This window comes from Cetorhinus maximus, unplaced genomic scaffold (genome assembly GCF_964194155.1).
Source record: "Cetorhinus maximus unplaced genomic scaffold, sCetMax3.hap1.1 HAP1_SCAFFOLD_3878, whole genome shotgun sequence".
In the NCBI taxonomy this organism is placed as follows: domain Eukaryota; kingdom Metazoa; phylum Chordata; class Chondrichthyes; order Lamniformes; family Cetorhinidae; genus Cetorhinus; species Cetorhinus maximus.
In genome coordinates this window covers 1-20,970 of record NW_027599784.1, presented here as the reverse complement: position 1 = coordinate 20,970, position 20,970 = coordinate 1, and the positions used below count along the sequence as shown (strand labels likewise).

At 59.2% G+C, this 20,970-nt stretch overlaps 1 protein-coding gene across 1 annotated transcript; it reads right to left on the bottom strand.

The window, feature by feature from the left end:
• Window positions 1-438: 438 nt before the first annotated feature.
• LOC144678249 (unconventional myosin-Ie-like) lies at window positions 439-19,775 on the bottom strand (the record flags this gene model as incomplete). The annotated part of the gene is made up of 16 exons (XM_078538102.1): window positions 19,681-19,775; window positions 18,981-19,070; window positions 17,929-18,012; window positions 16,728-16,895; window positions 15,473-15,558; window positions 15,098-15,179; window positions 14,852-14,958; window positions 13,897-13,995; window positions 12,008-12,152; window positions 10,530-10,644; window positions 8,522-8,691; window positions 6,360-6,505; window positions 4,665-4,811; window positions 3,918-4,075; window positions 2,337-2,396; window positions 439-637 (listed from the first exon to the last, which is right to left on the bottom strand). Coding segments are annotated over exons 4-16 (1,637 nt in total), but the record flags the coding sequence as incomplete, so codon positions are not given.
• Between the last annotated feature and the right edge of the window lie 1,195 nt (window positions 19,776-20,970).

The following is a 20,970-nucleotide window of genomic DNA, read 5'->3' as shown; positions in this document are numbered from 1 at the left end:
CCTCCAGCCCCTACACCCCTCCCTATCTCTGTAACTTCCTCCAGCCCCTACACCCCTCCCTATCTCTGTAACCCCCTCCAGACCCTACACCCCTCCCTATCTCTGTAACCTCCTCCAGCTCCTACAACCCTCCGAGATCTCTGCGCTCCTCCAATCCCGGCCTCTCGCCCATCCCCCGATTCCCCATCGCTCCACCATGGGCGGCCGTGCCTTCAGCTGCCTGGGTGGGGGGCCCTCAGCTGGGGAATTCCTTCGAGGGCGAGTTCCGCGCTCCGGCTGCTATTCGACCTCAGGCAGCATCGCGACTCCCCTCGCCCCCCTCCAAACTCCTCTGGCCCCCCATCGCGGCTAAGGGCCAGGGAGGTGAGGGATCGCCCCCCACCCCCCCCCCCCCCCACCCCCCCACCCCTTCCGTGGCCCGGTTGCCCTCTGACCTACCCGGCGACCCCTTGCTCCGGCACGTTCATGAACTCCAGGTTTTGCTGGGCCGGACAGGCCCGGGCTCGGGGACATGCCCCCTGGCGGGGCAGAGTGGGCTGCTCTGTGCTCTTCTGCTGCCGGATGGTTTGCCTCTGGCTGGACCGGTCCACCATCTGGGGCCCGGCTTCGGGCCCCCGCCCCGAACTCCACCGGGCGCCTGGGAGGGAAGGGAAACCAGAGGGTGAGAGGCCGGAGTCGCCATCTTGGAATCCCACCCCACCCGAGGGCTCGGCTGATCCCCAGGATATCGGAGGCCCAGCCCCCACCCGTATTCGCGTAGCGCCTTCAACATGGCGGGGAAACCTCACGGAGTGGGGGGGTGGGGGGAGGGGGGCGTGAATCTTATCCCACACCCCCCCCAGCCGAGCCAAGAGGAGGAGGTATTAGGGACAGGGGGACCAAAAGCCCAGTCAATGAGGGTTTTTAAGGGGCGTCTCAAAGTAGAGAGAGAGAGGGACGGAGAGGTTTAGGGAGGGAATTCCAGAGCTCAGGGCCCCCCAGGCAGCTGAAGGCACGGCCGCCAATGGTGGAGCGATGGGAATCGGGGGATGTGCAAGAGGCCGGAATTGGAGGAGTTTGCAGAGATCTCGGAGGGTTGTAGGGGCTGGAGGAGGTTACAGAGATAGGGAGGGGGTGTAGGGGATGGAGGAGGTTACAGAGATAGGGAGGGGTGTAGGGGCTGGAGGAGGTTACAGAGATAGGGAAGGGGTGTAGGGGCTGGAGGAGGTTACAGAGATAGGGAGGGGTGTAGGAGCTGGAGGGGGTTACAGAGATAGGGAGGGGTGTAGGGGCTGGAGGAGGTAACAGAGATAGGGAGGGGGTGTAGGGGCTGGAGGAGCTTACAGAGATAGGGAGGGGTGTAGGGGCTGGAGGAGGTTACAGAGATAGGGAGGGGGTGTAGGGGATGGAGGAGGTTACAGAGATAGGGAGGGGTGTAGGGGCTGGAGGAGGTTACAGAGATAGGGAAGGGGTGTAGGGGCTGGAGGAGGTTACAGAGATAGGGAGGGGTGTAGGAGCTGGAGGGGGTTACAGAGATAGGGAGGGGTGTAGGGGCTGGAGGAGGTAACAGAGATAGGGAGGGGCTGTAGGGGCTGGAGGAGCTTACAGAGATAGGGAGGGGTGTAGGGGCTGGAGGAGGTTAGAGGTAGGGAGGGGTGTAGGGGCTGGAGGAGGTTACAGAGATAGGGAGGGGTGTAGGGGCTGGAGGAGGTTACAGAGATAGGGAGGGTTGTAGGGGATGGAGGGGGTTACAGAGATAGGGAGGGGTGTAGGGGCTGGAGGAGGTTACAGAGATAGGGAGGGGTGTAGGGGCTGGAGGAGGTTACAGAGATAGGGAGGGGTGTAGGGCCTGGAGGAGGTTACAGAGATAGGGAGGGGTGTAGGGGCTGGAGGAGGTTACAGAGATAGGGAGAGGTGTAGGGGCTGGAGGAGGTTACAGAGATAGGGAGGGGTGTAGAGGCTGGAGGAGGTTACAGAGATAGGGAGGGGTGTGGGGGCTGGAGGAGGTTACAGAGATAGGGAGGGGTGTAGGGGCTGGAGGAGGTTACAGGGATAGGGAGGGGGGTGAGGAGGGGGTTTGATAATAACAATGAGAATTTGAAAGCGGAGTTGTTGCTGGACTGGGTGACCACAGTGGGGTGAGGGGGTGAAGGGGGGTACTGGGTGCGAGTGAGGACACGGAGGGGGGTCAGCGGAGTTTCGGAGGAGCTGAAGGTAACGGAGGGGAAGATGTGGGGGAGCAGCCGGGAAAGCGTCGAGATAGACGAGTCCGGAGGGAACGAAGGCGCGGACGAGGGCTCCAGCAGCCGAATAGCTGGGACGGGGACAGAAATTAGCCTCGAAGTCTCTGACTGTACCTGGAGCATGCGGCCTGACATCCAGGAACGCACTCTTCCTAATGTCTTTCCGTGTGGGCCCTGGTGATTAACAACACGTTTGGTTACAATTCACGGTTTATAAAATGTTGACATGTATGTAGCGTAAATCGTGGCAAATAATTCGACCCTTTGTATAAGGTGACTCCATTTGCATTAATACCCATCATATAAGTTGACCCCTTCTGGAGGGTTTTTTTTCACCCAGGCTTAAACGCTCGGCTTATGCAATGACAAGTACGGTACATCACACCAAACGTATCGGTCACACCCCAGTTCAGTCCGTTTAGACATCAACCGAGCTGGAGATTCCCAGATCCAGAGTCTGGAACATCGAACTCACCTCATGGGAGTCTGAACTCTGACCCCGAGCCGCGTGAGGAGATATTAGGGACAGGGTGACCAAAAGCTCGGTCAGAGGGGTCGGTTTTAAGGAGCGTCTCCAAGGAGGAGAGAGGGAGGCGGAGGGGTTTAGGGAGGGAATTCGAGGGCCCAGGCAGCTGGGGGTCTGGAATTAGGTGAAAAGCATTTCGGAATCCCTGTTTTTTTTTAACAAAAAGACACCAATTTCTTGCCTCTAGAGGAGGCTGAGGGGGTGACCTGATCGAGGTCTTTAAAATTCTGGAAGGGTTTCGATAGGGTCGACATAGAGAAGATGTTTCCACTTGTGGGGTTGAGACCAGAACTAGGGGGGTCATCAATATAAGACAGTCACTGATAAATCCGATGGGGAATTCAGGAGAAACGTCTTTACCCAGAGAGTGGGGAGAATGTGGGACTTGTTCCCACGGGGAGCGGGGAGAATGTGGGACTCACTCCCGCGGGGAGCGGGGAGAATGTGGGACTCGCTCCCACGGGGAGCGGGGAGAATGTGGGACTCGCTCCCGCGGGGAGCGGGGAGAATGTGGGACTCGCTCCCACGGGGAGCGGGGAGAATGTGGGACTCGCTCCCACGGGGAGCGGGGAGAACGTGGGACTCGCTCCCGCGGGGAATGTGGAGAACGTGGGACTCGCTCCCACGGGGAGCGGTCGAGGTGAATCGCGGAGATGGATTGAAAGTGGGGGGGGGAAGCTGGATAAACACACGAGGGAGAAAGGGATAGAAGGATATGTTGATGGGGGTGGGGGAGATGAAGAGGGGGATGGAAGGAGGCTGGTTTGGGGCAGAAACACCAGCACGGAGCAGAGGGGCCGAATGGCCTGTGTTTGTGCTGGGAAATTGGATGGAATTGAACATAACAGCCAACGAAGTGCTTTATTTGAAATGTGGTCACCATTTTAATGCTGGAAACACAGCAGCCAATTTGCGCACAGCAAGATCCCACAAACAGCAATGTGATAATGACCCAGATCATCTGGTTCTTTTTTTAAGTGATTTTTGTTGGTTGAGGGATAAATATTGGGCCCCAGGACACCGCGGAGAATCTCCCCCCAACCCCCACCCCCACCCGCCCTTCTTCCAATAGCGGCCGTGGGATCTTTTACATCCACCCGAGGGGGCAGACGGGGGCCTCGGTTTAATGTCTCGCCCTGAAAGATGGCGCCAGTTATCAGATTACGTACTTGAGTTCTTGGGCAGTCCGGCTCCTATACTGATGGTCAGCACCTTATTGGTTGGTTTCAGCACCGCGACCTCTCCTTGACCCGGCTGGAACTGGATCTGGCGAGACCCTGCGGCCGCCCACGGACCCCAGCCCCCCTTCTTCACTTTGAACTCCAGCCTGCAATGCAAAAAGGGTAGAAAGGTCACTGGTGGCAGAAGGGCAAGGGTCGCCGCTGGCGGAAGGGCAAGGGTCGCTGTGGCGGAAGGGCACCGTGGCGGAAGGGCAAAGGGCACTGCTGGCAGAAGGGCAAGGGTCGCCATGGCGGAAGGGCAAGGGTCGCCCTGGCGGAAGGGCAAGGGTCGCCCTGGCGGAAGGGCAAGGGTCGCCCTGGCGGAAGGGCAAGGGTCGCCCTGGCGGAAGGGCAAGGGTCGCCCTGGCGGAAGGGCAAGGGTCGCCCTGGCGGAAGGGCAAGGGTCGCCCTGGCGGAAGGGCAAAGGTCACTGCTGGCAGAAGGGCAAGGGTCGCTGTGGCGGAAGGGCAAAGGGCGCCCTGGCAGAAGGGCAAAGGTCGCTGTGGCGGAAGGGCAAAGGGCGCCCTGGTGGAAGGGCAAAGGGCACCGTGGCAGAAGGGCAAAGGTCGCCGTGACAGAAGGACAAGGGTCACCATGGCAATAGGGCAAAGGTCGCCCTCAGAGCAGTTCCTTGGCCCAGGTCCACGTTTCACCCAACTCAAGGCCTCCCCCTCACCCCCCCTCCTCCAAACTCACAGGTTGTTGAACTTCAGTTGAAGTTTCCTCTGCATCTTTTCCTCAAAGCGTTTGCACAAGAGGCTGAGGAATTCAGTCTTGAACGTTGACTCCAGGACACTGTCATATTGCTGCTCGTGGATAATAATGAAGTCATCCTGCATCGTGCTGAGGGGGGGAGTAATAGAGAGAGAGAGAGAGTGAGTGAGAGAGAGAAAGAGTGAGAGAGAGAGATCGTGAGAGAGATAGAGAGAGAGAGATCGTGAGAGAGATAGAGAGCGAGAGACAGAGAGTGAGAGAGAGAGAGCGTGAGAGAGACAGAGAGTGAGAGATAGAGAGCGAGAGTGAGACAGAGAGAGAGACAGAGTGAGATAGAGTGAGAGATTGAGAGTAAAAGAGCGAGAGAGTGAGTGTGAGAGAGAGCAAGAATGAGAGTGAGTGAAAGAGTGAGAGATGGAGAGAAAATGAGTGCGAGGGAAAGGGAGAGAATGAGTGAGTGTGAGAGAGAGAGAGAGACATGATCATTTACAAACGCAACATCCACCCCCTCCTCCCCCCTCGAGTTACCCGGGGATACCCAGCACACACAGACTGTCCACCATCGTCTATAAAACATTTCCACGGAATCGGTTTCCCGGAGCTGACTAACATCTTCGTTATTCTGGCAGCGTCGGCTGTTTCTCCCAAGTTTCAATTCAGAGATTACACCAGCTTTCTCATCGGGGAGTAACCGGGTCCAGTTCTGGGCCCCTCTGCCGCACCTCAGGAAGGACATATTGGCCCTCGGAGGGGGGGAGGGAGGAGCAGATTGACCAGAACCATCCCGGGTCTGAAAGGGTTAAACTCCGAGGGCGGGTCACACACACACACACACACTCGGCTTGTATCCCCCCTCGAGGGTGGGAGATGAAGGGGTGATCGGATCGAGGGGGGTTTAAGATGATTCAAGGATTCGATCGGGTCGATGGAGAGAAACTATTTCCCTCTGGTCGGGGTGGGGGTGGGGGGAGAGAGTCCGGAACAAGGAGGGGGGGGCAGAACCTTAAAATGGGAGCCAGGCCGTTCGGGGGTGATGTCAGGAAGCACTTCACACACACACACAGAGGGGGGGGAGTGGGAATCTGGAACTCTCTTCCTTCCCCACAAAACAAGCTGAGAGGGGATCAATTGAAAGTTTGAAAACTGCGATGGAGAGATCTGAAGAAGAGTCAGACCGACTCGAAACGTTAACTCTGTCCCTCTCTCCACAGACGCTGTCAGACCCGCTGAGCTTTTCCAGCATTTTCCGTTCTTCATTTCAGATTTCCAGCACCCGCAGCCTTTGGCTTTTATTTTTGAGGGATTCCCGTTGGGTCGAGGGGATTAAGGGTGACGGGACCGAGGCGGGAGTTCAGGTACAGATCAGCAGTGATCGGATTGGACGGCCGGGGAACAGGCTCGAGGGGCTGAATGGCCTCCCCCCCGACGTCCCCATTTCTTGCGCGAAAGACTCCGAACCCACATCACACACATTTGTTAAAATTTTTAAGAGACACGGGGACTAGTCAACCCTTAATGCTGTGGGATAGTGATTATTTGTTGTTCAAAGGGAGTATTGCAGGAGCAGGTAATAAACAAGTGGGGTTCGTGGAGATGCTAAACCTATTCCACTGTGGAAGGGAAATTTAAGGAGCAAATGGAGGACGGGTAAAGTAACAGGGCCGACCGGCTCCTTACCTGAGAGAGACGGACTGAATCCTCTCCACCTCAATCTGCCTCTTCAACACCTCCTTGATCAGCCCCTTCTCCGGACCCTGTTTCACCTTCTCCCGGCCAATCAGGTACAGCGACTTGGGAGTCAAGATCAGGTCCCGCTTCACCGTCTGCGCAGGAGGGGAGAGGGTTCATCTCTGCCAACCCGGTCGCCACGCATAGAAAGATCCCACAGTGCAAAAAAAAAAGGGGGTGGGGATGGGGAGAGAGAGAGGTGTCTGACAATGCATAGAAAGATCCCACAGTGCAAAAGGGGGGGGTGGGTTGGGGAGAGAGACGTGCCTGACAATGCACAGAAAGATCCCACAATGCAGGTGGGGCGGGGGGAGGAGGCGTCAATGAAGAGAACGGTCTCATAATGCAAGGGGTGGAGTAAGGGGGGTAACACTGCAGAGAAAGATCCCACAGGGCAGGGGGTGAGGAGGTGGGGGGGGGGGGGCAGGGTTGTTGAGAATACAGAGAAAGATCCCACACAATGGAGGGGCTGGGGAGAGGCAGGGGTGTGACAATGCAGAGAAAGATCCCACATTCTGGGGCTGGGGGGGGTGGTAGAGAGAGAAAGATGGAGGGGGGGGGTGACAATGCAGAGAAAGATCCCACACTCTGGGGTGTTGGGGGAGAGAGAGGGGGGGGGTGACAATGCAGAGAAAGATCCCACACTCTGGGGCTGGGGGGGGTAGAGAGAGAGAGAGAGAGGGAGGGAGAGAGGGGGGGGTGACAATGCAGAGAAAGATCCCACACTCTGGGGTGTTGGGGGAGAGAGAGAGGTGGGGGGAGGGTGACAATACAGAGAAAGATCCCACACTCTGGGGTGTTGGGGGAGAGAGAGAGGTGGGGGGGGGGGGGTGACAATGCAGAGAAAGATCCCACACTCTGGGGTGGTGGAGAGAGAGAGAGAGAGGGGGGGGTGACAATACAGAGAAAGACCCCACACTCTGGGGTGTTGGGGGAGAGAGAGAGGTGGGGGGGGGGGGGGTGACAATGCAGAGAAAGATCCCACACTCTGGGGTGTTGGGGGAGAGAGAGAGGTGGGGGGGGGGGGGTGACAATGCAGAGAAAGATCCCACACTCTGGGGTGGTGGAGAGAGAGAGAGAGAGGGGGGGGTGACAATACAGAGAAAGACCCCACACGGCAGGAGGGGCTGGGGTGACGGGAGGATCGGACTGTGGAGGGAGGGGCGCACTCGCTGGTGGGATTGGGTGGGGGGTACGGCCGGGGAAGGGGATGACGGTGGGGGGTGGTGGGGGTGGGATACAGGCACAGAGTGCGAGGGCACGGTTGTGACAGACAGAGGTGAGGGGGGTGGTGCGGGTAAACTGCATGTAGCACAGGGGGTCTCGGCTCAGGAGGGTGGGGGTCAGCTACCCACGCGAGCAAAGAGGGGCTGCAGAGGGAAGTTGCTACAAGCAGATTACCTCACACATTATATCAGGGAGAATACCCGGGAAGGAGCGGCCGATATATTTCCAAGTCAGGATGGTGAGTGACTCGGAGGGGAACTTGCAGGTGGTGGTGTTCCCCATGTGTCTGCTGCCCTTGTCCTTCAGATGGTAGAGGTCGAGGGTTTGGGAGGTACTGTTGGAAGGAGCCTCGGCGGAAATGGTGGATGTTATAAATGGGGTGACTACTTCAAGCAACAGGAATGTGGCCTGTCCTAAATCTGCCCCTCGCCATCCCGACTTGGAAATATATCGGCCGTTCCTTCACTGTCGCTGGGTCAAAATCCTGGAACTCCCTCCCTAACAGCACAGTGGGTGTACCTACACCACAGGGGACTGCAGCGGCTCAAGAAGGCAGCTCACCCACCACCTTCTCAAGGGGGCAATTAGGGACGGGCAATGAAGGCTGGGCCTAGTGGCGAGAATGATTGACACACAAGATACTACCTGGTGAAGAGATAGAGAGAGAGAGGGGGAGGGAGAGAGAGAGAGGGGGAGGGAGAGAGGGAGAGGGGGAGGGAGAGAGAGGGGGAGGGAGAGAGGGGGAGGGAGAGAGAGAGAGAGGGGGAGGGAGAGAGGGAGAGGGGGAGGGAGAGAGAGGGGGAGGGAGAGAGGGGGAGGGAGAGAGAGAGAGAGGGGGAGGGAGAGAGGGAGAGGGGGAGGGTAGAGTCCCGGCCTCACCGTACCTTAAACCGCCGGTCGTACTTGAGCACGGTGTCGGCAAAGTCGATGCGCTCCCTGCGGCCCACGAAGCGCCGGAGCTCCGGCCGGTTGTCCATCCCGATGTAGTCGCCCACGAAGTTGCGATTGATGCTGTTCCTCCGTCTATCCTTACGGTTCAGCACCACGTCGGAGGCTGGTGGGGGGGGGAGAAACCGAGCGAGTGAAACCGTGAGAGGGTGAGGGACGCCCCCGGGGTACACGCGAGCGCTGAAAGCGGAGGCCATTTGGCCCGTCATGCCCGTGCCGGCTCTTTGAGAAAGAGCTATCCAAGTAGCCCCGCTCCCCCTTCCTCTCCCTACAGAGGGCGGTGGAGGCCGGGGTCATTGATACTCGAGGCTGCGTTTCGGTCAACGAGGGAGTCGAGGGTTACGGGGGGTGGTGAGTGCGGGACAGACAGGAAAGTGGCGTCGAGGCCCCAATCAGCTCACCCGCGATCTTCTATGAATGACGGGGGGCTAGGCTCGATGGGCCGAAGGGCCTACTGTCAGTTCTTTGTGACCCCCCCCCCCACCACCCCCCTCAGGACCTCCTGGAGCGCCACCGCCCCCCCACCCCTTCACAGCCACTTTTCCCCCCAAAGAGACTGCTCACTGTCGTGAGGCAGGAAACGCGCCACAGCCAATGTGCGCACAGCAAGATCCCACAAACAGCAATGGGATAATGGCCCCGTCGTGAAGCCGTTAGTGTATATTACTGGGATTTTTTTTTAATATGAATATAGAGGTTTAGTCTGTGGGTGTGTCTTAATTGGATTAAAGCCCGGTTAGTCTGGGCGCTTTGATGTGTAATGGTTTCGAGGTGTAAGGGAGGTAGAGTGCATTTGCATTTTGGTTGAACAGAGCATTCAAGAAGAGGAGGGAGGGAGGTGAAATCTGACACCTAGCTAGCGGAGACCAAGCAATGTTTATATTACCAGTCAAATTGGTACAATGAAAGGGGTTTAATTGTTAGGAGAGGTGGAGTTCAAAGGGGCTGGTGATACAATGAGAATTTACATTCAATGAGGTGGTTCTGGGTGTAACAGGACGCTGTTGTGTGTGTGCGCGGGGCAGAGGCAATGTGACATCAAAGCCAGGAAAAACCTGCCACTGACCCTCCGACAGTGCGGCACTCCCTCAGTACTGACCCTCCAACAGTGCGGCGCTCCCTCAGTACTGACCCTCCGACAGTGCGGCGCTCCCTCAGTACTGACCCTCCGACATTGCGGCGCTCCCTCAGTACTGACCCTCCGACAGTGCGGCGCTCCCTCAGTACTGACCCTCCGACAGTGCGGCGCTCCCTCAGTACTGACCCTCCGACAGTGCGGCGCTCCCTCAGTACTGACCCTCCGACAGTGCGGCACTCCCTCAGTACTGACCCTCCGACAGTGCGGCACTCCCTCAGTACTGACCCTCCGACAGTGCGGCACTCCCTCAGTACTGACCCTCCGACAGTGCGGCACTCCCTCAGTACTGACCCTCCGACAGTGCGGCACTCCCTCAGTACTGACCCTCCGACAGTGCGGCACTCCCTCAGTACTGACCCTCCGACAGTGCGGCACTGCCTCAGCGCTGGGACTGAGGCCTATCGACCTGGATTACTGGGGGCAAGACCCATAACGACAGAAAAGGGTCAGGGGTGGAACGGCCTCTTCCTTGCCGCCCAAGAACGCCAAGTAACGCAGCGCCATTTTGGGTGGGGCCCGGGCGGGTCGGGGGTGGTGGGGGGGAGCCGCTGGTGTTGAAGTGTCGGGAAGGGGAGCGGGAGCAACTGGATTTGGGGGAGGCGGCGGGCACACGGGGTTTGGGGGCGGATCTAAGCACGAGAACAACCGGTCACGCCGGCCGACCTCGCCCACGCTAAGGGCGCTACGTCAATGCAGCCCGCGTTGGCGCTTGGTGACCAAACGGCATAGCCGCCTGACGGGTCCCCCCCTCTCCTCCCCCTCCCAGGTAAGGACGCGTCGTGGCGAAGGGGCAGTATCGAACCTACCTTCCTCGCGCATCTCGATGTACTTGCGGACGGCGATGTGCTTGCGCCAGGCCTTCTGGATCACCCGGGCGTAGCCGTTGTATTTGCGTTCTCGCATCTCCTCGAGGAGGAAGAGCTGCTCGTGGGAGGAAAGACAGACAGGAACGTCAACAAGAGGTGGCGGCGTAGCCAGAGGCCCAGGCTGAATAAAAAAATCTGGAATTGAAAGCGAGTCTCAGTGATGGTAATGGGGGTAGCCATCATGGATTGTCGTAAAAACCCATCTGGTTCACTGATGCCCCTTTAGGGAAGGAAATCTGCCGTCCTGACTCGGCCTGGCCTACACATGACTCCAGACCCCATAGCAAGGTGGTTCTGTCCCTCTGAAAGGGTCGAGTAAGGCCACTCAGCTCAAGGGGCAATTAGGGATGGGCAACAAACGCTGGCGACGCCCACGTTCCGGGAAAGAATAAAATGGGCCCTTGGCTTCTTGGGAAAGTAGCTAAGAGACAATCAGCTCGGATGGCGGGGGCTGGAGAGGAAGGACCCCTCCTGAAGTCAAATATCAGCAGGAACAAATTTAGTCGGAACGCCCCATTGTCGCATCCCTTGGGGTAGAGGGGGCAAGGGAATTACACCAGACCCCATGAGGAGGGAGACCAAAACGAGGGGGCTATCACTACGAGACATAAATATAAGCTATAAATCCAATGGGGAATTCAGGAGAAACGTCTTTACCCAGAGAGCGGGGAGAATGTGGGACTCGCTCCCACGGGGAGAATGTGGGACTCGCTCCCACGGGGAGTGGGGAGAATGTGGGACTCGCTCCCACGGGGAGCGGGGAGAATGTGGGACTCGCTCCCACGGGGAGCGGGGAGAATGTGGGACTCGCTCCCACGGGGAGCGGGGAGAATGTGGGACTCGCTCCCACGGGGAGCGGGGAGAATGTGGGACTCGCTCCCACGGGGAGCGGGGAGAACGTGGGACTCGCTCCCACGGGGAGCGGGGAGAATGTGGGACTCGCTCCCACGGGGAGCGGGGAGAATGTGGGACTCGCTCCCACGGGGAGCGGGGAGAATGTGGGACTCGCTCCCATGGGGAGCGGGGAGAACGTGGGACTCGCTCCCACGGGGAGCGGGGAGAACGTGGGACTCGCTCCCACGGGGAGTGGTCGAGGTGAATCGCGGAGATGGATTGAGGTGGGGGGGAAGCTGGATAAACACACGAGGGGGAAAGGAATAGAAGGATATGTTGATGGGACGAGATGAAGAGGGGGGTGGGAGGAGGCTGGTGTGGGGCAGAAACAAGAGCATGGAGCAGAGGGGCCGAATGGCCTGTTTCTGTGCTGGGAATGTTAAGTGGGATGAGGGAGGAGCGAGAAAAGACCAGAACATTGACCACACGCAGAGAGAAGATGGAGCTTAGAGCAGGGTTTGTTCCGCCTCTGTTTGTACCTCGATGGAGGTTACCCGGTTATTAATGTCTTCCCCGGTACCCACCGACTCAGGAGCCTTGATGAAGACCTTGCGTTTGCCAAGCTGGAACTGATCGTGGTCCATGTTGACCGAGCGCAGGAGGTGCGTCACTCCCTGTTTCTCATCACCTCTCCAACTGGGCCATGTTTCCTTGGTTAGAATGGCGTACCTGCAGAGAGAGACATGGGCTCTGAGAGACAGACATCCCTCCACTTACCCATCCCTCCATCGACCCATCCCTCCACTGACCCATCCCTCCACTGACCCATCCCTCCACTGACCCATCCCTCCACTGACCCATCCCTCCACTGACCCATCCCTCCACTGACCCATCCCTCCACTGACCCATCCCTCCGGTTACCCGTCTCTCCATCCATCACCCACTTAACCACCCGCTCATCCCCTCTACAACCCCTCCCTATCTCTGTAACCTCCTCCAGCCCCTACATCCCTCCCTATCTCTGTAACCTCCTCCAACCCCTACACCCCTCCCTATCTCTGTAACCTCCTCCAGCCCCTACACCCCTCCCTATCTCTGTAACCTCCTCCAACCCCTACACCCCTCCCTATCTCTGTAACCCCCTACACCCCTCCCTATCTCTGTAACCTCCTCGAGACCCTACACCCCTCCCTATCTCTGTAACCCCCTCCAGCCCCTACACCCCTCCCTATCTATGTAACCCCCTCCAGCCCCTACACCCCTCCCTCTCTCTGTAACCTCCTCCAGCCCCTACACCCCCTCCCTATCTCTGTAACCTCCTGCAGCCCCTACACCTCTCCCTATCTCTGTAACCTCCTCCAGCCCCTACACCCCTCCCTATCTCTGTAACCTCCTCCATCCCCTACATCCCTCCCTATCTCTGTAACCTCCTCCAGCCCCTACACCCCTCCCTATCTCTGTAACCTCCTCCAGCCCCTATATTCTTCCCGGATCTCTGTTTCACTCCAAACTATTTCCTCTGGTCGGGATGGGGAGAGAGTCCGGAACAGGGGGGCAGAACCTTAAAATGGGAGCCAGGCCGTTCGGGGGTGATGTCAGGAAGCACTTTACACACACACACAGAGGAGGGGGTGGGAATCTGGAACTCTCTCCCCCCACAAGGGGGAGGTTGTGGAGGGGAGGAGGAGTGGTGTGGGGGTCAATTGGAAATTTCAAAAAAGATGGATAGATTTTTGTTTGGTAGGGGGATTAAGGGTTACAGAACGGAGGTGGGTAGATGGAAGTTAAGATACAGATTAGCCACGATCTAATTGAATAGTGGGAACAGGCTCAAAGGGCTGAATGGCCTCCTCCTGTTCCTGTGCAATTGGCCAGAGAGGGGCTGAATGGCCTCCTCTGTTCCTGTGTAACCGGCTTGAGAGGGGCTGAATGGCCTCCTCCTGTTCCTGTGTAACCGGCTCGAGAGGGGCTGAATGGCCTCCTCCTGTTCCTGTGTAACAGGCTCGAGAGGGGCTGAATGGCCTCCTCCTGTTCCTGTGTAACAGGCTCGAGGTGGGGGCTGAATGGGGCCTCCTCCTGTTCCTGTGTAACCGGCTCGAGAGGGGCTGAATGGCCTCCTCCTGTTCCTGTGTAACAGGCTCGAGGTGGGGGACTGAATGGGGCCTCCTCCTGTTCCTGTGTAACAGGCTCGAGAGGGGCTGAATGGCCTCCTCCTGTTCCTGTGTAACCGGCTCGAGAGGGGCTGAATGGCCCCCTCCTGTTCCTGTGCAATTGGCTAGGGAGGGACTGAATTGGCCTCCTCCTGTTCCTGTGTAACAGGCTCGAGAGGGGCTGAATGGGGCCTCCTCCTGTTCCTGTGTAATAGGCTCAAGGAGAGGGGCTGAATGGCCTCCTCTCGAGCCACGGCAAGGGAGTGAATTCTCGCCTGACCGAGCAGGTGCTCCTGTGTGCGAAATATTAAAAGTAGGGTTACCGCTGGAGGAATTTTCTGAAGACTCTCCGATAGGCATATCCAGCCCTCCGGACCCGTATGTTCTCCCTCAGTCCCAGATATTCCACTTGATGTTTGACCCTAGTTCAAAGGCACGAAAAGAAAGAAATCCTGAGCCCTGGAGCAAAGCCCTTAGGATCGCAGAAAGAGGCCATTCGGCCCATCGCGCCTGTGCTCGATTGAACCTTCCCCCAGCCCCTATCAAATCCCCTCTCGGCCTCGTCTTCCCCCAAGGAGAGAACAGCCTCCAATCTATCTTCATGACCGAAAACCCTCATCAACCCCAGAACCATTCCCGTGAATCTTTTCCGCACCCTCTGGGGGGGGACACAATACTCCGGCTGAGGCCGAGGTTGCCTCACACCCTGAACCTGACCCGACTCCGAGGTACCTGGTCTTCGAAAGCCCCAGGTTTCACCTCCATCTCTGGCCATCCCTCACCGAGGTTTTTAATAAAAAAAAAATTATTTCGCATGGATGTGGACGGCGCTGTCCCTAATTGCCCCCTGAACCGAGTAAAGTCGCTCAGCCATTTCGGGGGGCGGGGGGGTGGGGGGGCAGTTCAAGAGTCAACCACATGGGCTGTGGGGTCAGCAGTCACACAGTTCCTGTGTAACCGGCTTGAGAGGGGCTGAATGGCCTCCTCCTGTTCCTGCACATGTAGGCTAGACCGGGTAAGGATGGCAAATTTCCTTCCCTCAAGGGGATTAAGTGAACCAGATGGGTTTTTATTAACAACAATCCATGATGGCTACCACAATTAGCATCACTGAGACTCGATTTTATTAATTGACTTTAAATTCCACCAGCTGCCCCCCCGGGTTGGGGGTTTGAACCACGTGTCCACACCCCCCCCACTCCCCCCCCCCCACCCCCCCCACTCCCCCCCCCCCCCCCCCCCCGGGCCTCTGGGCCACCACGCCGCCGTCGGACTGACCTGGTCTCCTCCCAGTCTTTGGCCTTTTTGGTCTCATTGGGTTTGATGCAGCGGATGTAGTGCGGAGTGCACCTCATCAGGGTGCCGACGAGGTCGTTGGCTTGTTTCTGGAAAGACACAACCGGGAATTAACCGTAACGCCAGCGGAGGGGGTGGGGGTGCCCCTTCACACGGGGAGGGGCATTACCTCGCGCGTCGTGCGAGAGTCTGGGCAGCCGACACGGCGACGGCGCCCCTCGCCCGTACCTTAATCTTGACTCCGACGGTGGTGGGCCGCCCCTTCTTGTCGGCCTTCAGGTTTTCGGGGAACAGGTCGCGAATGAAGGGCCTGCGGAGACGAGAACACAGGGACGGTAGTCACGTGGGAGTACAGCGATCTCGAGCCAGGGAATACTTAGCCCCCCCCACCCCCCCCTTCACTGCCCGCCTGCCTCCGACCCCCACCAACGCGTGCGGACTCGGCCCATCGATCGTCAGGCCGAGCGGCCTCCCCGGCTGACCCGCTGGGGGAGGCATCGCGCAGTCGACTTTCACGCCTCGGCAGGGGTTGTTGGCGTTGGAGGGAGGGGGGTGGTGATGTTGGTTGTTGGGTGGGGGGGGTGGGAGGGGAGGGATACTTACAGCTCGCTGCTCTGCATCAGCTCGATGAGGTCGGTGAACAGCACGTCTCGGTTCCTTTCGCAGAATCCCTCCGCGTCGTACGATACCTGGGGAGCAGGGAGGGGGAAAACGGAATGAGACTCTGCAGGCTCCTCAGGGCAGGCCTCGGCCTGAAGGGTGGGCCGGAAAACTGTCCAGTATTATCCCTCTGGTGGTGGGGGGGTCACTATCGGGGCAAAGAAGGCTCCTTTTGGATGCCCAGCTCCATCCAACCGGTAACCCGGCACCACCAGCTCCGTCCAACTGGTAACCCGGCAACCACCAGCTCCGTCCAACTGGTAACCCGGCAACCACCAGCTCCGTCCAACTGGTAACCCGGCAACCACCAGCTCCGTCCAACTGGTAACCCGGCAACCACCAGTTCCGTCCAACAGGTAACCCGGCAACCACCAGCTCCACCCAACTGGTAACCCGGCAACCACCAGCTCCGTCCAACTGGTAACCCGGCAACCACCAGCATCGTCCAACAGGTAACCCAGCAACCACCAGCACCGTCAAACAGGTAACCCAGCAACCACCAGCACCATCAAACAGGAAACCGAGCAACCACCAGCTCCATCCAACAGGTAACCGGGCAACCACCAGCACCATCCAACAGGTAACCGGGCAACCACCAGCTCCTTCCAACAGGTAACCCGGCAACCGCCAGCTCCATCCAACTGGTAACCCGGCAACCGCCAACTCCATCCAACTGGTAACCCGGCAACCACCGGCTCGAACCAACTGGTTGCCAAGCAACCGCCGGCTCGAGGCAACAGGCTGCCAAGCAACCGCCGGCTCGAGGCAACAGGCTGCCAAGCAACCGCCGGCTCCAGGCAACAGGCTGCCAAGCAACCGCCGGCTCCAGGCAACAGGCTGCCAAGCAACCGCCGGCTCCAGGCAACAGGCTGCCAAGCAACCGCCGGCTCCAGGCAACAGGCTGCCAAGCAACTGCCGGCTCCAGGCAACAGGCTGCCAAGCAACCGCCGGCTCCAGGCAACAGGCTGCCAAGCAACCGCCGGCTCCAGGCAACAGGCTGCCAAGCAACTGCCGGCTCCTGGCCACAGGTTACTATGCCATCACCAGCTCCAGCTGTGGAAATCCACCCCGCCCAGCTCCCTCCCTCTCCCCCGCCTGACACGTGGTACTTGGGTGAGTGTTTAAAGCTCTGGGTGCCCGCGCGTCCCCCCGGCCTCACCTCACCACCCGCGTCCCCTCCCCCGCCCCCGTTCATCACCTTGCCTGCATAGTGATGGATGATGAAGCCTTTATTCCAGCTGTTGAAGTGTTCGTGGGTCCCTATCTGCGACTGTAACTTTTGGAGCAGGGTCTGGTCGGCCCCTTCACCCTTGGCGTGCATGGTGGCGCACACATCGTCCAAGATACAGACTATCCCCGGCGGGCTCTACACAGACAGAGAGGAGAAATCAGGAGCAATGTATCAGTCCCTCCATCTCCCTCCGCCCCTCCTCCCTCCCTCCTCTCCAACCCCCACCCCTCACCCCTCCATCCCCCACCCCTCACCCCTCCATCCCCCACCCCTCACCCCTCCATCCCCCACCCCTCACCCCTCCATCCCCCACCCCTCACCCCTCCATCCCCCACCCCTCACCCCTCCATCCCCCACCCCTCACCCCTCCATCCCCCACCCCTCCATCCCCCACCCCTCACCTCTCCAACCTCCACCCCTCACCCCTCCATCCCCCACCCCTCACCCCTCCATCCCCCACCCCTCACCCCTCCATCCCCCACCCCTCACCCCTCCATCCCCCACCCCTCACCCCTCCATCCCCCACCCCTCACCCCTCCATCCCCCACCCCTCACCCCTCCATTCCCCCACCCCTCACCTCTCCATCCCCCACCCCTCGCCCACTCTTGTCCTTCCTCACCAGTGCCCACCCTGCCACTTCGCCCCCTCTCTGCCCCCCCAACCGTTCCTCCTCCTCACGTTCCCCCACCTCCCCTCTCTCCATGCCCCTCCCCCAACTCTGTCCTTCCTCCTCACTCCCTTCCTCCGCCTCCCTGCCCCCAAAACCGTTCGCCCCCTCCTCATTCCCCCACCCCTCCCCTCCTCTCTTCTCCATTCCCCCGCCACCCCAACCCCCTCGCCCCACTCCCCCACCTCAGTCAACTGCTTTGGCCAATGCCTGAGAGGGGGCGGGTTGGAGGGGCTGAGGCAATTTATTTTAAAATGAGGGAGGCAGGGGGCTCCAATTGGGCGACAGAGGCTGCTCCACCATGGGGTGCGTCGCCATGGAGTCAGTCGTCGGTGGCTCTGGGGCGTGGGGTGGGGTGTTGTCAGGGCATGGATTCCTGACCACATCAGGTAAAGAGGGGGGTGGGGTGGGGGTGGGGGAAGGAGGCTCCCTCTCAGCTCCTGGCTCTCCCCCTCAGAGACCCCTCCCTCCCCTCCGCGGAGAGACCCAGGACTCCTCACCTTGTTCTCAATGAGATCGCAGACCACCTTGTTGTTGAAGTATTCGATGGGCGTCCATTTTATCCCCTCTCATACTCTTCCTGCCTCGGAAGAAAACAGAACGGTTTGGCGGCAGAATTAAACCCGGAGGCTTCACACAGTTCAAAACAACCAGCATCACAACCTTCGTTCAAGACAGGCACTCGGTGTATGGAGGGCACTAGGACCCAGTGGATCCGTGACAGTTAACATAATATGTGGAAGGCACTAGGACCCAGTGGATCATTGACAGTTACCCCCAGGTGTGGAGGGCCATTGGATCAGTGGCGGACACTCTCAGTATGGAGGGCACCAGGACCCAGGGGGTCAGTGATGGACACAAATAGTGCGGAAGGCACCAGGACCCACTGGATTAGTGACAGTTACCCCCACATGTCGAGGGCACCAGGACCCAGTGGATCAGTGACAGTTACCCCTACGTGTGGAGGGCACCAGGACCCAGTGGATCAGTGACAGTTACCCACTCATGTAGAGGGCACCAGGACCCAGTGGATCAGTGACAGTTACCCACTCATGTAGAGGGCACCAGGACCCAGTGGAATCAGTGACAGTTACCCACTCATGTAGAGGGCACCAGGACCCATGGATCAGTGATGGACCCTCGCATTATGGAGGGCACCAGGACCCAGGGGGTCAGTAACAGACTCATTCAGCATAGGGGGCACTAGGACCCAGGGGGTCGGTGATGGACCCAGGGGGTCAGTGATGGACCCCTCAGTGTGGAGGGCACCAGGACCCAGGGGGTCAGTAACAGACTCATTCAGCATAGGGGGCACCAGGACCCAGGGGGTCAGTGAGAGAAAGGCCCGGCCTCAGGACCATGCTGGCAGTCTGTGTGGGACTCAGTACCCTGGGGGGAGGGGAGGGGAGGGGGGTTGGGGGTGAATTTCCCACCCGGTGATCAGTCCCTAGTTAATGGTCAACACTGCGCCGAACTCTCCCATGACCCTCTGTTTTATCGCCTGGTTTAAATCGCTGTCGCTGTGACAGCTATTCAGCCAGGGGAGCCTCACCTGCTCGGCCTTCAGAGTCACACAGCTCGATGAAAATCTGCTGCAGCTTCTCATTCACAAAGTAATGCAGAACTGCTCAAAACCATTTTTCTAGGAAAAAACAAATAGGCCGGTTACAGGGAGGGCCCAGCGGGGGAGAGAGAGAGAGGGAGAGAGAGAGGGGGGGAGAGAGAGGGCAGAGGGTGGGGGCAGAGAAAGGATGACAAGGAGGCGGGAGGGGACCGGGGCGACAGGACATGGAGAGGGGATGAGAGAGGGGGTCGGGGGGGGAGAGGGGGTCGGGGGGGAGAGGGGGTCGGGGGGGGAGAGGGGGTCGGGGGGGAGAGGGGGTCGGGGGGGGAGGGGGTCGGGGGGGAGAGGGGGTCGGGGGGGAGAGGGGGTCGGGTGGAGAGGGACCAGGGGAGGGGGTCACGAGGAGGGGGTCGGGGGTCAGGGTCGGGGGGGAGGGGACCGGGGGGAGGGGGAGTGGGTCAGGGGGAGTGGGTCAGGGGGAGTGGGTCGGGGGTCAGAGCGTCGGGGTCAGAGCGTCGGGGGTCAGAGCGTCGGGGGTCAGAGGGTCGGGGGTCAGAGGGTCGGGGGTCAGAGGGTCGGGGGTCAGAGGGTCGGGGGTCAGAGGGTCGGGGGTCAGAGGGTCGGGGGTCAGAGGGTCGGGGGTCAGGGGGAGGGGACAGTGACCCCAGGGAAACACCGGGAATGTTACCTGGAAGATCTCGAATCCGTAAATATCCAGCACTCCGATGTTGAACTCCTCGTGGTCTTTCTGAATCGCTTTATTAATGGCCTGGAAACAAGAAACACACACCAGCCTTCATATCGCTCACTGCCCTCTGACCCTCGCTCCCTCCACATTTACTGACCGCTCCGACCCGGGTCACTGTCCACTGGAGTACAGGCTCCAGCAGCCAGGACAGGCCGGATGTCCCAAAGTGTTTCACAGCCAATGAAGGACTTTTCAACTGTGCTCACTGTTGTGATGTAGGAAACGTGACAGCCAACTTGAGCACAGCAAGATCCCACAAAAAGCAACATGACAATGACTCCGGTCATCGTGTTTTTTTCACTGATGTTGGTAGAGGGAAAATCATTCACCCCCCAGGACATCGAGGAGAAATCCCCCTCCCACAACCCACCCACCCTTCTTCCAATAGCGCTCCCTCAGTACTGACCCTCCAACAGTGCGGCACTCCCTCAGTACTGACCCTCCAACAGTGCGGCGCTCCCTCAGTACTGACCCTCCAATAGTGCGGCACTCCCTCAGTACTGACCCTCCGACAGTGCGGCGCTTCCTCAGTACTGACCCTCTGACAGTGCGGCATTCCCTCAGCACTGACCCTCCAACAGTGCGGCGCTCCCTCAGTACCGACCCTCCGACAGTGCGGCACTCCCTCAGTACTGACCCTCCGACAGTGCGGCGCTCCCTCAGTACTGACCCTCCAACAGTGCGGCACTCCCTCAGTACTGACCCTCCGACAGTGCGGCACTCCCTCAGTACTGACCCTCCGACAGTGCGGCACTCCCTCAGTACTGACCCTCCGACAGTGCGGCGCTCCCTCAGTACTGACCCTCTGACAATGCGGCGCTCCCTCAGCACTGACCCTCCGACAGTGCGGCACTCCCTCAGCACTGACCCTCCGACAGTGCTGCGCTCCCTCAGTACTGACCCTCCGACAGTGCGGCGCTCCCTCAGTACTGACCCTCCGACAGTGCGGCGCTTCCTCAGTACTGACCCTCCGACAGTGCGGCACTCCCTCAGCACTGACCCTCTGACAGTGCGGCACTCCCTCAGCACTGACCCTCCAACAGTGGGCCACTCCCTCAGTACTGATATTGGGGAACGTTGGGCTGGATCAAGGGGCTCAAGTCTCTGGAGTGGGGTCTCAAACCCTTGACCCTCTAACTCCGAGGAGAGAGAGAGAGAAAAGTGACCAAGGGTTACTGAATTCTCTCAACTCCTACCTTTCAAGTTTATCAGCATTGGCCGAATGCGTTC